At 48.1% G+C, this 15,755-nt stretch overlaps 1 protein-coding gene across 5 annotated transcripts in view; it reads left to right on the top strand.

Annotated features, from left to right (window-relative positions):
• Positions 1-15,755, top strand: part of Nlrc5 (NLR family, CARD domain containing 5) — an 84,021-nt gene that overhangs the window by 60,447 nt on the left and 7,819 nt on the right. For 4 of the 5 annotated variants that reach the window (XR_015643299.1, XM_087594041.1, NM_001447185.1 and 1 more), the window contains 11 exon segments: positions 861-944; positions 1,771-1,860; positions 2,126-2,191; positions 3,175-3,255; positions 3,343-3,426; positions 9,244-9,330; positions 9,820-9,900; positions 10,898-10,981; positions 11,195-11,287; positions 13,587-13,670; positions 14,219-14,302. Coding sequence is in view for 3 of the 5 variants with exons in the window: in XM_087594041.1 (XP_087450167.1) it covers positions 861-944; positions 1,771-1,860; positions 2,126-2,191; positions 3,175-3,255; positions 3,343-3,426; positions 9,244-9,330; positions 9,820-9,900; positions 10,898-10,981; positions 11,195-11,287; positions 13,587-13,670; positions 14,219-14,302 (918 nt within the window). In the remaining 2 variants the exon portion in view is untranslated. 5 annotated transcript variants of the gene reach the window in all.

Genomic DNA, 15,755 nt, shown 5'->3' with positions numbered 1-15,755 from the left:
AACACCCATACACATGACATAGAAATCTTTATTAAATGTCAGAAATGTAGACGGGAAATCAGATGATCGGGACACGGTGGCTACATTTCTGAAGTCGAGGCTGAGCCCAGGGATGCTGTCAGGAGTGAAAGTAGGGGTGAAATTCAAGTATAGTTTCTAACATCAGATTCCTAAATCACAGGAGGAAATCTGTTAGGTAATTGCATCCTCCAAACATTTGTCCCCTTTCCTGGATCATTGTGGGTTCTGGCTGGCATCAGCTGTGGGCAGAGGAAAGCTCATTAGTATTTCTCTAACTCCTAAAAGCTGCTAGAGGAGCCTGAGTCCTGTGAGTGGCACAGATAATTTAGGGGGTGATGAGGACACAGTAAACACTGTGATGCTGGTGGGGGGACCAGCGGGGACTGCAGAGCTCTGTTGGTGATGCTTGTAGTGGTGAAACATTGGTAGTGTGGTGGTGGGCGTGGTCACTTGGAGCGATGAGGCTGCTCCTGGTGGTGGGCGTGGTCACGCAGAATGAGGAGGAGGCTCCTGGTGGTGGGCGTGGTCACACAGAATGAGGAGGAGGCTCCTGGTGGTGGGCGTGGTCACGCAGAATGAAGAGGCGGCTCCTGGTGGTGGGCGTGGTCACGCAGAATGAGGAGGAGGCTCCTGGTGGTGGGCGTGGTCACGCAGAGTGATGATGCTTCTGGTGGTGGGCGTGGTCGCACAGAATTATAAGGATGCTCCTGGTGGTGGGGTGCTGTGGATGCCATGGTGATGACAAGCAGCAGTGACAGTCGATTTAGTGGCCACAGGGACTTCCAGGAGCAGACAGAGCTATAGCCTGTTCCACCGACACTGTTTCTTACTTCTTACAGCCTCACAGACAACCTGCTGGATGACAGTGGGCTCAGGTGCCTTCTGGGGTACCTGCCACAGCTGCCTATCTCTGGGTGGCTTGAGTAAGTGAGCATCCCTGAGACAGTCAGGGGGTCCCTCTTCAACAAAAGCATGAGTGGGTCTCTTTAGAGAACATCTCAGGGGAACCTGACAAGAGCCAATGCTGGGAAGGGGTGGCTCTTATCCCTGACAATGTCCTGCCTCATCCCCATCCGGGGCAGACGCTCAAGTTAGGACTTGTGGTAGAGCCGATCTGCCCTCCCACCATGTCCCCTCACCAAGCTAGCTCAAGACTGGGAGCAACATCCCATCCCCACCAAGTGATGCGGGGCTTCAGCAGCCAGCTCCTAGTTGGTCCTACTCCTGAAACCCCTCTAACTCCGTCTACGGGGCACAAGTCTGCAAAGTATCTTTAAGGGAGGACTCTCAGGAGCACATCTGCTCTCCCTGCATCTCCTCACCAGTCTGTTGCTGGACAACTGAACTTGGTACTCTGGGAGTTCCCAATCCAGCTAGGGCGGGAGTTGCCTAAGCAGGTCCCTCAGTGTCCCACCCCAGCCACAGGAACTGCAGGCTCAGTGAGGATGGCTAAGGACTCAGAGCCATATACCTTCCCTGTATAGGATACCCTTCTCTCTCTCTCTCTCTCTCTCTCTCTCTCTCTCTCTCTCTCTCTCTCTCTCTCTCTCCCTCCCTCCCTCCCTCCCTCCCTCCCTCCCTCCCTTCCTCTCCATCCTCCTGCCCCTCCCCCTCTCCCCCTCTTCCCCTCCCTCCCCTCCCCCAATTCGGTTTCCATGTCAACATCTGGAGAATGGGTACTTGGACATTGAAATGGGAGGGGGAGGCAAAAGGAAGACTCTGCTGAGCCTTGCCTCACTTCTTTCCCAGCCTCAGTCACAACAGTATCTCTCAGGAAGGGGTCCTGTATCTGCTGGAGACTCTGCCTTCCTACCCTCATATCCAAGAGGTCTCTGTGAGGTAGGCTGCTGACCACTGACTGGCGGTAGGCTATATGACCCCCATATTGTAGCTTTATACTGTGTGATTTTGAGTCCATCCCTAATGGGTACCACCAGAGTGGAGAGGGCCAGGTATATAGAACCTTTTCCTCAAAGAATGAGGATGACAAAGACCCGGCCAGCTCCCTGTGGTCTCAATCCTGTCTCTTCTGCATGGCCCTGGCCCCAGTGCCCTGGGTGCCCAGAGTGCTAGCTTGATACCTCCCTCCCCCTTTTTCTCACAGTCTGGGCACTAAGCAGATCTTCCGAATGCACTTCTCCAAAGAGGAAGGAACTGGAACAATACTGAGGTAATCCTGGGTGAGCAGGAAAAAGGCAGGGATTCTGATCTGTGAGGAACCCCTGGCTTCTTCCCTGGGTCTCTCCTCAGATGGCCTGCTTCTGACATACAACCCTGGTTTGGTCTCCAGTTGAGCTCTGATGTCCCCATTCCATTCCCAACACCACACAAACTACATTATACCATATTATACCATACACCCAGCACACACATGTACTGAACACACAAAATGTACATACCCTACTCATACTATCCCACATATCCCACAGGCTATACAAACAAAATATATGCTACCCACTTATACTCTCATACACATCCATGTACAACACACATGCGCACGTGCACACGCGTACATGCACATGCATACATGCACAGCCTTTCCTCTCCATCCACCAGCATGCCCTGCCTGCTGAGGCCTCCCTTTGCTGCTTACAGTGGGCCCTGAGCCTGGCATCCTCTTCTCTTGCTGTTTCCCAGAGAAAATTCCCCCAACCCTTTATGTGGCAGCCCCTCCTGGATGCCAGTGAGGTGCCAGCAGCCCTGATACCAGAGTGAACCTCTTTGAGGTCCTGCAGTCCCTTTTCAGGGATAATGACCCAGCTCACCTGTAGACTGGACCATAGGGCCATAGCCAATGCCTAGGCTCACCCTCCACACAAGGGCCCTGAACTATCCCATTAGTCCTAGAGTCAGGCTGACTCTGCCAAAGCCAGCGTTTCCTCCCCAGAGAAAACCCAGCAGCTGTGTGCTGGGGCCAATCAGTGGCTGCTTGCAATGTATCGTAAGGACTAAATGAAATTTGCAGCAGGCAGGCACCCTGTACCTGGAGGCCAGCATTGTGCTGGTGGAGCCATGCTCCATAAACAACAGACTCATAGTTCCTAAGGCCAGAGCCAATACCGGTCAGGCCCCAACCTAAGCTTGTGTCCTCTGGGAGCCTGAGAGGATAGGCCAGTAGGCCAAGCCTCCTCAGACGATGCTTTCTGCCCTTAGGTTATGTGAATGCAGCTTCAGCACAGAACAAGTATCCAGATTGACTTCCAACCTGAGTCACCAACAGTTGACAGAGCTCTGGTGAGTGACAGGCCCAGCCCTTGGAATAATGATAGGCAGGACATCCTGCCTGCCTGAGCCATACCAACCACTGATCTCTATCCCCAGGCTGACCAAGTGTGGCTTGGACCCGCCACAGCTGACCACGCTCCTGAACCTGGTGAATCGGCCAGCAGGGTTGTTGGACCTCAGGTACCCGCCTGTGCTTGGGAGGGGAGTGGGGTTATTGAAGAAGATGGGGTCCTCTCAGTCACTGCCTGGCCATTTCCTGTGTTCAGGAGCCCAGTTCTTGCCCCAGAGCCGTGTCAGGCACAAGAAAACTGCCACGAGGAGAGGGAGGCTGTGCTTTGGGGTTTAGAAAAAAGCAACTGTGCTTTGTGTGTTGCTCCATTAGTAGAGCGCATGTCTATCATTTATAAAGCTCTGGGTTTCATCCCTAACACCATAGAAGAAATAATAATTAAAATCAATTAAAAATAATCAGAGAGAATTCTGAAGGATAACTAATGGAAGATAAAAATAACATTAAAAAAGAAGTCTTACATGTTCACCGTAATTTAAAAGCATTCAGAAAGAGAACATCCTTAAAAAAGGAGAGAGAATAATCTTTTAAAATGCACATTCCATCTCCTGTGTTCGATAATTGCCCATTTTCTTCCATGTTTACTCCACATTTGTTGGGCTAAAGTACTTTAAAGTAAAATACAGAAGACCTCATAAAAATATCACTTCTAAACATCTTACTGTGAATCCCGTTAAAAGTAAGGGCTGGGAGGTAGCCCAGTCAGTGAAATGCTTGCCTTGCCTCACAAAGACCCAAGTTCCAGTCCTAGAACTGAAACTCGATGAAAGAAAAGAGGGGTATAAACACAATATTAAAGAGATGGAGATGGGAGTTCCCTGGGGGCTCCCCAGCCAGCCAGCCCAGCCTACTTGGCAAGCTCCAGGGCAATGAGACCCTGACTTGGAAAACACAATGGATGGTCCTGAGGAACAGCATCTGAGGTTGGCCTCTGGCCTCTGCGTGTGGTATGCACGTGTGCACACACTGTCACCCACACACAAACAGGCACCCACTGGGGTATTAACTACTTTTTTGGGACTGTGATAAACCAGCATGACCAGAGGCATCTTAAGAGAGAGTTTATTTGGCTTACAGTTCCAGAAGAATAAAAGCCCCTCATGGTGGGGACACATGGCAGCAACCAGCAGACAGGGCAGCTCCAGGAAGCTGAGATATCGTGAGCACAAAGCAGAGGAAGAGACTTGGAAGTGGGGTGAGGCTATGAACTCTCACAGCCTACATCCAATGACAGTCTCCAATAAGGCCACACCTCCTAATCCTTCCCAAACAGTGACAGCTGGGAACCAAGTGTTCAAATGCCTGACCCTATGTAGGACACTTCATATTTAAGTCACCACGATATAGGACCATAAACACACATTTGCACATAAAGAAGTAAGGATTATGGTTCAGTCAGGACACCTGCGGAGTCTACTGGCCACCCTTAGGACCATGGGTTCCCTGGTTTAATATGAGATTCTCACGTGGTACTTAAGTGTAAGCTGGAGGGTTCAGGTCCACACCGGCTCTTGGGCATCCCTGGCTATGGACTGTGACTGCCCATCACAGTTAGAGCTGTGCCTCTTCACTCCCTTATGTGCCCTGGAGCTAATCACCAACTTTTCCAAAGTGGAAACTTGGTCAAGAGGCTCCATGAGATAAGCTAACAGCTTTGTACCCCAAAAATCTGGCTTCATGAGCACCACTGCCTATCGCTAGTCAGCTATTCTCACTTTGTAAGATTTAAGAAATAACATTTTTGTTGTTTGCTTGTTTGTTTGTTTTTAAAGACAAGTTTCTCCATATAGCCTTGGCTAGCTGTCCTGGAACTCACTCTGTAGATCAGACTGCCCTTGAACTCAGAGATCTACCTGCTTCTACCTCCCAAATGCCGGGATTAAAGGTGTTCGACACCCCTTGCCTGGCAGAAATGACATTTCTTAAAATTATAATATAATCAGTTACAAGTATTATCATGAGCCTGAAATTCCTGCACTCAAGAAACAGATGATCAAGAGAGGAAGGAAAGCCTTGGCTACCTAGAATGTTTGAAGCCAGCCTGGTCTACATGAGAGCCTGTCTAATTAATTAATTAAATAGTGAAATAACAAAAAAAAATCAACCATCGTAACAGTTAAGTGAGTGTACAGCTCAGCAGTATTAAAGACTTTCACCCTGTTGTGTAACCAGTCTTCATCTTGCAAAACTGAAGTTCTGTCTTCAATGCAGTTCCTCATGTTCTGCTTACCCCAGCCTGGGGCACGAACTGTCTGTGAACTGGACTCCTTCAGTTACCTCCTGTCAGTAGAATCACGCTGGCCTTAGCCTTTAGTGACTGCCGTCAATCACGTGGCGTGTCTTCAAGGTTCCCCCCCCCCTTTTTTTCGCAGACGTGAGAACCTCCTACTTGAGCTGACTAGTAGCCCTGCATGTGGGTACCCCACAGTTTACTCATCCATCTGATTGTGGGCTTGGGACACGTTCACCTCTCAGCCAGGTGCTGTGAACGTGGGTATGCAAATATGACTTCGTGTTCCTGCATTCAAATCTTTCCTCAATTGCCCAGATAATACCTTAAAATAAAACTCTCCATACCTAAAAGTAACATTTTAAAAATTGGCAGAAAGGGAAGTCCCACACCCGAGGATCCCGGCCCGCAGCAGCTCTCTGCTCCCAAACCCCGTGGGAGAGAGACCTCACCGCCTGGTCAGGTGGGCACTCCTGAGGCTGCAGAGCGGAGGAGACCACCAACACTGCCCACCCCTGCCCACATCCCTGGCCCAAGAGGCAACTGTATAAGGCCTCTGGGCTTCCGTGGGGGAGGGCCCAGGAGCGGCAGGACCCCTGCACCTGAGACACCGCCGGAACCTGAAGGAAACAGACCGGATAAACAGTTCTCTGCACCCAAATCCCGTGGGAGGGAGAGCTGAACCTTCAGAGAGGCGGGCGAGCCTGGGAGGCCAGAAGAGACTGCACTCTGCGCACGTCCAGACGCCAGAGGAAAACACCAAACGCCATCTGGAACCCTGGTGCACGGAGGCTCCCAGAAAGAGCAGCGCAGATCTTCCCGGTTGCTGCCGCCACGGAGAGGACTTAGGCAGTACCCCACGAGCAAACTTGAGCCTTGGAACCACAGGTAGGACCAACTTTTCCCCTGCAAGAAACCTGCCTGGTGAACTCAAGACACAGGCCCACAGGAACAGCTGAAGACCTGTAGAGAGGAAAAACTACACGCCCGAAAGCAGAACACTCTGTCCCCATAACTGGCTGAAAGAAAACAGGAAAACAGGTCTACAGCACTCCTGACACACAGGCTTACAGGACAGTCTAGCCACTGTCAGAAATAGCAGAACAAAGTAACACTAGAGATAATCTGATGGCGAGAGGCAAGCGCAGGAACCCAAGCAACAGAAACCAAGACTACATGGCATCATCGGAGCCCAATTCTCCCACCAAAATAAACATGGAATATCCAAACACACCAGAAAAGCAAGATCTAGTTTCAAAATCGTATTTGATCATGATGCTGGAGGACTTCAAGAAAGACGTGGAGAACTCCCTTAGAGAACAAGTAGAAGCCTACAGAGAGGAATTGCAAAAATGCCTGAAAGAATTCCAGGAAAACATAAATAAACAAGTAGAAACCCATAGAGAGGAGACACAAAAATCCCTGAAAGAATTCCAGGAAAACACAATCAAACAGTTGAAGGAATTAAAAATGGAAATAGAAGCAATCAAGAAAGAACACATGGAAACAACCCTGGACATAGAAAATCAAAAGAAAAGACAAGGAGCTGTAGATACAAGCTTCACCAACAGAATACAAGAGATGGAAGAGAGAATCTCGGCAGCAGAAGATTCCATAGAAATCATTGACTCAACTGTCAAAGATAATGTAAAGCAGAAAAAGCTACTGGTCCAAAACATACAGGAAATCCAGGACTCAATGAGAAGATCAAACCTAAGGATAATAGGTATAGAAGAGAGTGAAGACTCCCAGCTCAAAGGACCAGTAAATATCTTCAACAAAATCATAGAAGAAAACTTCCCTAACCTAAAAAAAGAGATACCCATAGGCATACAACAAGCCTACAGAACTCCAAATAGACTGGACCAGAAAAGAAACACCTCCCGTCACATAATAGTCAAAACACCAAACGCACAAAATAAAGAAAGAATATTAAAAGCAGTAAGGGAAAAAGGTCAAGTAACATATAAAAGCAGACCTATCAGAATCACACCAGACTTTTCGCCAGAAACTATGAAGGCCAGAAGATCCTGGACAGATGTCATACAGACCCTAAGAGAACACAAATGCCAGCCCAGGTTACTGTATCCTGCAAAACTCTCAATTAACATAGATGGAGAAACCAAGATATTCCATGACAAAACCAAATTTACACAATATCTTTCTACAAATCCAGCAATACAAAGGATAATAAAGGGTAAAGCCCAACATAAGGAGACAAGCTATACCCTAGAAGAAGCAAGAAACTAATCGTCTTGGCAACAAAACAAAGAGAATGAAAGCACACAAACATAACCTCACATCCAAATATGAATATAACAGGAAGCAATAATCACTATTCCTTAATATCTCTCAACATCAATGGCCTCAACTCCCCAATAAAGAGACATAGATTAACAAACTGGATACGCAATGAGGACCCTGCATTCTGCTGCCTACAGGAAACACACCTCAGAGACAAAGACAGACACTACATCAGAGTGAAAGGCTGGAAAACAACTTTCCAAGCAAATGGTCAGAAGAAGCAAGCTGGAGTAGCCATTCTAATATCAAATAAAATCAATTTCCAACTAAAAGTCATCAAAAAAGATAAGGAAGGACACTTCATATTCATCAAAGGAAAAATCCACCAAGATGAACTCTCAATCCTCATCTTCGGTTGGTTTATATACAAGTGTGCAATTTCTAGGCTTGAAAGTAAAATGATGCTATCTGGTGCTGGATAGAGGAGCCTTATTTTTTATTATGGCAGCTTGCTATTTTTGTAACATGGTGATTTGGTTGAACACAATAAAGTACAGTAGTAACTGAAAAAAAAAAAAAGAAAGAAATCTTAGCTAAAAAAAAAAAAAATGGCAGAAAGTCCAGACTAGCATAACAACAATGCAACTGAATCATAAAGCAGGAATGTTTTAAAGAAATTCATTTGTGCGTTTTATACAAAGTTTAGAAAATGAGTCAGGAGGTGGAGGCTCACGCCTTTAATCCCAGCAGGAGGCAGAGGCAGGCAGGTCTCTGAGTTTGAGGCCAGATCTACAGAGTAAGTTCTAGGACAACCAGGGTCACACCAAGAAACTCTGTCTGGGGAAAAAACAACATAAAACAAAGCTTACGAAATGTAGAAAACCAAAATCTAGAGCTGGAGAGATAGCTCCATGATTAAGAGCACTGGCCGCTCTTCCAGAGAACTTGGGTTCAATTCCCACATGGCAGCTCACGACTGTCTGAAACTGCAGTTCCTGGGGACTTGACACCCTGACAGATATTTGTGTCAGCAAATCCCCACCTTTCTCCTTTTTTTTTTTTTTTTTTTTTTTTTTTTAGTTTTCCTTTTTTAAAATATAACATTGGAATTACAGTTTAGGTATGGTTTGGTTTTCTAATCTTTACCAACCATACAGTTACTTGTGTTAGAGCTGAAAAATACTATTTCAGAACATATTCTTGGGCTGGGGAGATGGCTCAGTGGGTAAAGCACGTGGTTTGCAAGCATGATGGCCTGGATTTAGATCTCTAGAACTGTGTAAAGCTTGTTTGCATAGTGTGTGTCTGCCTATACACACACACACACACACACACACACACACACACACACACACAGAGGATCCTCCAGGTTTGTCCTGTCACAACTCCTCCCCTAGATATAATAAGTCGATGCTCACCCCAGAGGTCTTTGTCCACACCCCTTCCATGACAGGTTGGAAGAGCCCTGGGTGGGCTATGCCGGCTTACCAGCTCTAATGGAAGTCTGTGCCCAGGCCTCAGGATGTCTCACTGAGTTAAGGTAAGTCCTGGGAAGAGCCCCTAGAAATTCACCTTTCTATGACCATGGCAACCATCCCTTGCCCTCAACCCCCTAGACACTGTTGTCTTGTCCTGTGGATCAATATGCCCAGCTGGCAAAGAGTGCTGGGCAAGCCTGAAGAGCTATACACATTTGTAGAGTCTTGTGCAGAAGGCAGGCCACAATACCAAAGGAAAGTAACTATGAGTTCAAGGTCCAGATATGCTGGGGGTCCGTGCTGGTTACCCAGAAGCGGCCCCTTGGTACAGTTAACATGCCCTATAGATTACAATGGTGGGGGTAGTTAGGAGCACTATACAGATATATCACCCTGGCACTTCCTGGCTCTTGGTGCTGCCTCCCATTTTTGAAGTGTCATTGCCTTGTTTGAAGCAAGAAGATCCATTGGGCCATGATCCAGGTCAGAGAGCAGGCAGACGCAGGTCAAGACAAGCTGTCACACATCTCCCCCATCTCTTCTCCCCTCAGCATCTCTGAGAGCCAAGAGAAGCTGTGGCTCCAGCTGGAATTTCCTCGCCAAGAAGATCATTCTGAGGCCATGGCCCTCAGGTAGGACCCAGCATCGGGGAGCCATAAGGGCGTGGCTGGTGGCACTGCTTGGACCAGTATTCCTCATGCACATGCTCAGTATCTTTTGTGCTCAGCATCTTTTGATGTTTGGTCTTTCTACATCCTGGGAGGTCTTCTCCTTCTTTCTCCATCCCCCAACTCCAACTCAATAGCTCCACTTAAAAATTGATTTGTTTATTTCATGTATATGAATACACTATAGCTGTCTTCAGACACACCAGAAGAGGGCATCAGATCCCATTACTGGTGATTGTGAGCCACCATGCAGTTGCCGGGAATTGAACTCAGGACCTCTGGAAGGGCAGCCAATACTCGTAACCACTGAGGCATCTCTCCAGCCTACCTTTCAATTCTTCAAACACCACCTTGCCCCCTCTGACCTCAGACTCTCTGCACGGCTCTTCATTCTCCCAAGAATCTCATCTCCTTGCCTGGTTTCTTCCTGTCTTGTCTGGTTAGACATTTCCATACTTCAAGTCTCAGCTTGAATGTCCCGTTTCGTCTGGGACCCCTGACAGCCAAAGACTTGGCCAAGTCTCCCTACTTTCTAGTTTCCGTTCTCATAGATGGCCAGATTTAGGACACTTCAATACAAACGTCACACTTTTTGGACATTGAAATGTCACCTCTTTTGAGCAGACACAGCTCGGCATGCATACATTCTAGGGAACAGAGCATGACTGGTTCTCAGGCCCAGCTTACCTCCTTGTGCGCCTGCACATTCTCAAACAGTCAGCAATCTCCCTGGGCGTGCCAGCTGCCCACCTGGACCATTCTTCCCAGTGGACCTTGTTTTTTTTTTTTTTTTTTTTTTGGTTTTTTTTTTTTTTTTTTTCCCAGTGGACCTTGTAACTGGGTGGTAAACTCAGACTTTCCTTAACCACCATGTGGTTTTTTTTTTAATGCCTTGAGCATGAAAGTGGGGACAGGACTTCCATCATGGGCCAGGTCCTGCAGCTACTCTCTCTGCCTCCAGGTTGGCTCACTGTGACCTGGGCACCGACCACGGCCTTCTCATGAGACAGTTGGTGGAGACGTGTGCCAGACTGCAGCAGCTGAGGTGGGCACTGTCAACGCCAATGGTGGCTTCTAGTGGTTACCCTAGTGTCTTCTCTGAGCCACACTCTTACTTCCCTGGGGTGGAACTCATACTTGAGCCAAGGGCCAGAGACTCAGGGATACCCAGGGAAGCTCGTAGAGGGATGCTTTCTCATGGTGACCCCGGGGGTGTGTCCAGCATACAGCCTTCTGGAACACTCTTGGCCCTTTTCAGCTTGTCTCAGGTTAGCTTCAGTGACGATGATGGCACCAGATCCAGGCTGCTGCAGAACATCCTGATATCAAGCTGTGAGCTGAAGAGCTTCAGGTATGTGGACTTGCACTTTCATGGAGGGAGGCTCCTGTCTTAGTTAGGGTTTCCATCGCTGTGAGGAGACACCATGACCTTGATCCTCAGGCAGCAGAAGGAGACCGAGTGCCACTGTGGGCATAGCTTGAACATATGAGAAACTCAGGAGCCCACTCCCACAGTGACACACTTTCTCCAAGAAGACCACACCTCCTAATAGTGCAACTCCCTATGGGTCAAGCATTCAAACATAGGCGTTAGTCTATAGGGGCCATTCCTATTCAAACAACCATAGCCCCCTTGCCTGCCTGTTCCACCCGCTCTCTAGCTCCCCGCCCAGAGAATGCTGGTCCTACGACTCCTCAGATGCTGGTCCCACAACTGTGCTCAGGTCCCGTGTTCCTAGAGATGATGCTAAGGTCCTAAATGTGACCTTAGGAACAGAACCACACAACTAAAAATATCCTTTCTCTACACTCCGTTCTGTTTCCTTCTGGAATAATTGCAAACAAAAAGTTGCTAAGCACTTAAAGGCTGAGACAGGAAGATCTGGAGTTCAAGGCTAACCTAGCTACATGAGAAGTTGGAGACCAGCATTGAAATCTTGTCACACACACACACACACACACACACACACACACACACACACACACACACTGTGTCCTTGAACTCCTGCCTGTAATGCTCTGCCCTCCTCAGTGTTGGAATGATATGCATGAGCCTCCAGGGATTGAATTCAAGACCTTGAACAAAGTAGGCAAGCTTTCTGCCAATCGAGACAAACCCAGCCCTGAACACCATAATCTCAATGACAGCTTACACTCTAAGCTTCTCGTCATCCCATTAGTAGCTCTCGCTGACTTTGTGGCTTTCCCCTACATGTTCTGGACCCAGTGCAGGGGGAAAAGGTGCACTCAATGTCAGTTGTCTCTCAGTAGCGTGTTTGACCTGGAGCACCCTCCAGCCTCCTGTGTCTAGACAGCCTCTGGGGTCTACAGGCAGGAATCTCCTTAAGCTTGCATCTGCCTAGCTTTAGAGTCTGCATTTATGATAGGAATACCACCCAGTCCATTCTGTAGTCCTCCTTACCTTCCGTCGAAGACACACAATGCTCGTACCCATTACTACAGATGCTAATTGTGTCACCTGGTAGAGGTGGTGTCTAGCAAGTTCCCTCCCTTGCAAAAGTACTCTTTTGGGGACGGACACACGTCTTATAGGGAGATCACTTCAGATTGCCACTATCCAGTTCTTCATGATTTCGTCCACAAATTCTAGCATCCACTAGTAAATATTGCCCCAGTTGATTACCAGAGCAAAGACTGCAAACTGGAGCTTTTTTTTTTTTGTTTTTTTGTCGGACTAGGTTTGATTTTGAGACAGGGTCTCAATATGTAACCCAGGCTAGCCTTGAACTCTACATCCTCCTGTCCTAGCCTTGACTGCTGGGATTACTAGAATGAACCACAATGCCCAATGCAAATGGGGTTTTCTGACATCTAATGCGACTGATTCCACCTAGGAATCCTCATCGGGTAAGATGGCTCAGTGGATAAGGGTGCTTGCTGCCAACCTTGAGGATCTGAGTTTAGCCTCCTGGGAGCCACATGGAGGCAGAAGAGACCCCTGAAAGTTGTCCTCTGACCTCCATATACACACACCGTGAAATGTGCTTATATACACACAGACGCACTTATATGCTAAAATAAATAAATGAAATCAGAATTTTCAAGTAATGGAGAAACTTGGCATCCCTCCCTTGGAACCCCTCCCATACTCAGTTTTCCCTACTTTCACTTAATACATCTTTATAAATAAATACAATTTTTAAGTGGAAGGAATTATTTTAAAAAGAAGAAAGAGGAAAAAAAAACCTCATGAACTTGGACAGGGTGTGGTGGTTCGTGACTTTAATTTCAGCACTCGGAGGCAGAGGCAGGCTGATCCTTGTGAGTTAGAGGCCAGTCTGCTCAACATAGCGAGCTCAAGACAGACAGAACTACAATGAGATAAGCCTGTCTCAAAAAAGCGAACAAACAAAACCCCTTAGGAGCTGTCAGACTGACTTCAGCAGGATGAGAACTCTGCAAACTGCACCAGCCAGCTACCATGGCCTCCAACTGTGACTAAGGAGGGTTGGGGGACAGCCCCAGCTTCTGCCTCCAGCTACATCCTGACTTAAATAGTCCAGGATGGAGCAATTTGTGGAGGACAAGCATCCCCTAACCACCGTCTCCAAGAGCCATTCCCAGCCTCTGCCATCAGTTTCAGACCCCCTGAGGCTCTTCCTGACCTGCCGCCCTTTGGTTCCCAATAGGCTGACCTTCAGCAACGTGAGCACAGAGAGCCCCGCCCACCTGGCATCTGGTCTGGAACACTGCCACCATCTGGAAGAGCTGGAGTAAGTTGGGATGGCCGACCAAGGAGTGGCTGAGAGGACAGCTGAGCCTCTGGTGAGGTACAGAGGCCCTTGAACCTGTCTCTGTCCTCCCTGGCCAAGCCTAGCCACATCAGAAGGTTGAATGATGTGTTTCTTGTCTTGACTTTACCCTTGACCTGCAGAGTGTCTTTGGCTGGATGTTTCTTCCTCCTTCACTTGGTGGCTTGGAACTGCACATCTGTCGAAGTGGGACTTGACTCTGCCCCAGTTGATAAATGTCAGGGTGCAGAAATCACAAAGAGACAGGATAATCACTGTGTGTTTGTGTCCTGAATCTTCTCTATGGCCTTCACTGGCATCCTTCTTATCTGACCCAGCTGTGACCGCCACCCCTCTTGCAGGGACCTTAGAGGGCCTTTGGAGTCAGGAATGCTCCTGGGGTGGGCAGAAAGCCTGGCCTATTATCTGCAACCCAATCAGCCTCCCCAGGGCCAAGGGGCAAGGGACCGGTAGGGCAGAGTCTCTCTAGGGCACTTGCCTGAATGGAACCTTCTGCTTGGTCCCTACAGCTTCTCTAACAACAGCCTCTGTAAGGAGGACACAGAGCTACTGATAGGAGCCCTTCAGAGAACCTGCAGACTGAAGAGGCTGCAGTAAGTGAGGGGAAGGTAGTGAGGAGGAGGGAGGGAGGAGGGAAGAGGGGGAGGGGGGAGGGGGAGGAGAGGCATATGGTAATGGGAGAGAAGTAAATGGGAAACATATGGAAAGAGGAGTGAGTGGAAGTTCATGAAAAGGGGGAGGAGAAGGGAGGTTCATGGGGAAGGGAATGAGTAGGGGGTCATACAGAAGGGTCGAGCATGCCTAGAAGTTCTTGCATTTCTCTCCCTCTTTCCCTCCCTCTGCATACACCTTCAAGTCTCTGGAACACACACACACACACACACACACACACACACACACACACACACACACTTTCACCTCACTGCCTAGCTGAGTGTCATCAGGATGCTTGGTCTCTGGAAACATCATAATCCCCAACCCAAAGCAGCCAAGATTTGGTTGGGCTTTTTTTTTTTTAAGAATCTATAAGGCAGCTTAACTTCTGGTATGGCTGGTTCCAGGGACCAGCTATTGGTCTGTGTTCTCCCATCCAGCACCCTCTGCAGCTTTCTCTACTCTAATTTACTGGAAAGGGAGCCCCTTTGTCACTGTGGTCAGCTGGAGACTTAGGAAGTGAGCTGGGTCACATGGTCAAACGCCCCGCCCCTGAATTCTCAGTTGACTCATTGGCTAGGTGAGGTCAAAGGCCTGCCTGTCCTTGGGATTTAGATGGCATTTAAGGATACAAACTCTAGGCAGGACCCCCTCCTGTGCTCCTGGCTTCTGCAGTTTTTTTTCCTTCTCCTAGCATTCTGTATGCGTGTGTGTGTGTGTGTGTGTGTGTGTGTGTGTGTGTGTATGTTCTTTTTTTTTTTTTTTTTTTTTTTTGGTTCTTTTTTTTTCGGAGCTGGGGACCGAACCCAGGGCCTTGCGCTTCCTAGGTAAGTGCTCTACCACTGAGCTAAATCCCCAGCTCCATGTGTATGTTCTTATTTGCCAGGGTGAGCACACAGAGATCAGAGGGTAACTTTTGGGAGTGGCGCTTTCACTCCATTAAATGGGATTCAGGAATCAAATTCAGATCCTTAGGCTTGGCATGGAGCATCTTTATCTATGGAGCCCTCTTGCCAGCCACAGTTGTTTCTTAGTAACTCTCTACTTTTACTCTCCTAGTAATTTGCAATCATCAAATTCATAGAGATGCCAGAAACAGCCCAGCCCAAAAAATAGTCCCATGCTGCACAGACACAGCTCACGCATGTTTTTGGAGCCCATGTAACTGCATCTTTCTGCTTTAAACCTTTTTCTCTGACGGCCCAGAAAACACCCTGGCTATAAAGGGCTCTATAATTTCAAAAATATGTAACAAAGGTGAGATCCCCTGGAGATGACGCTTCTTCAGAAAACTTCCCAGTCAGTCTGTGAGGCATTTTCCAGATTTTTCTCCACGTACATGCTCACTCAGTGAGCGGTAGCCCATAGCAGTGACATGCTCCTAGTCTGTCC

This window comes from Rattus norvegicus, chromosome 19 (assembly GCF_021556685.1).
Source record: "Rattus norvegicus strain SHRSP/BbbUtx chromosome 19, alternate assembly SHRSP_T2T, whole genome shotgun sequence".
NCBI classification, from domain to species: Eukaryota; Metazoa; Chordata; class Mammalia; order Rodentia; family Muridae; genus Rattus; species Rattus norvegicus.
Note: the sequence above shows the minus strand (reverse complement) of the source record. Positions and strands in the feature narration are given on the sequence as shown.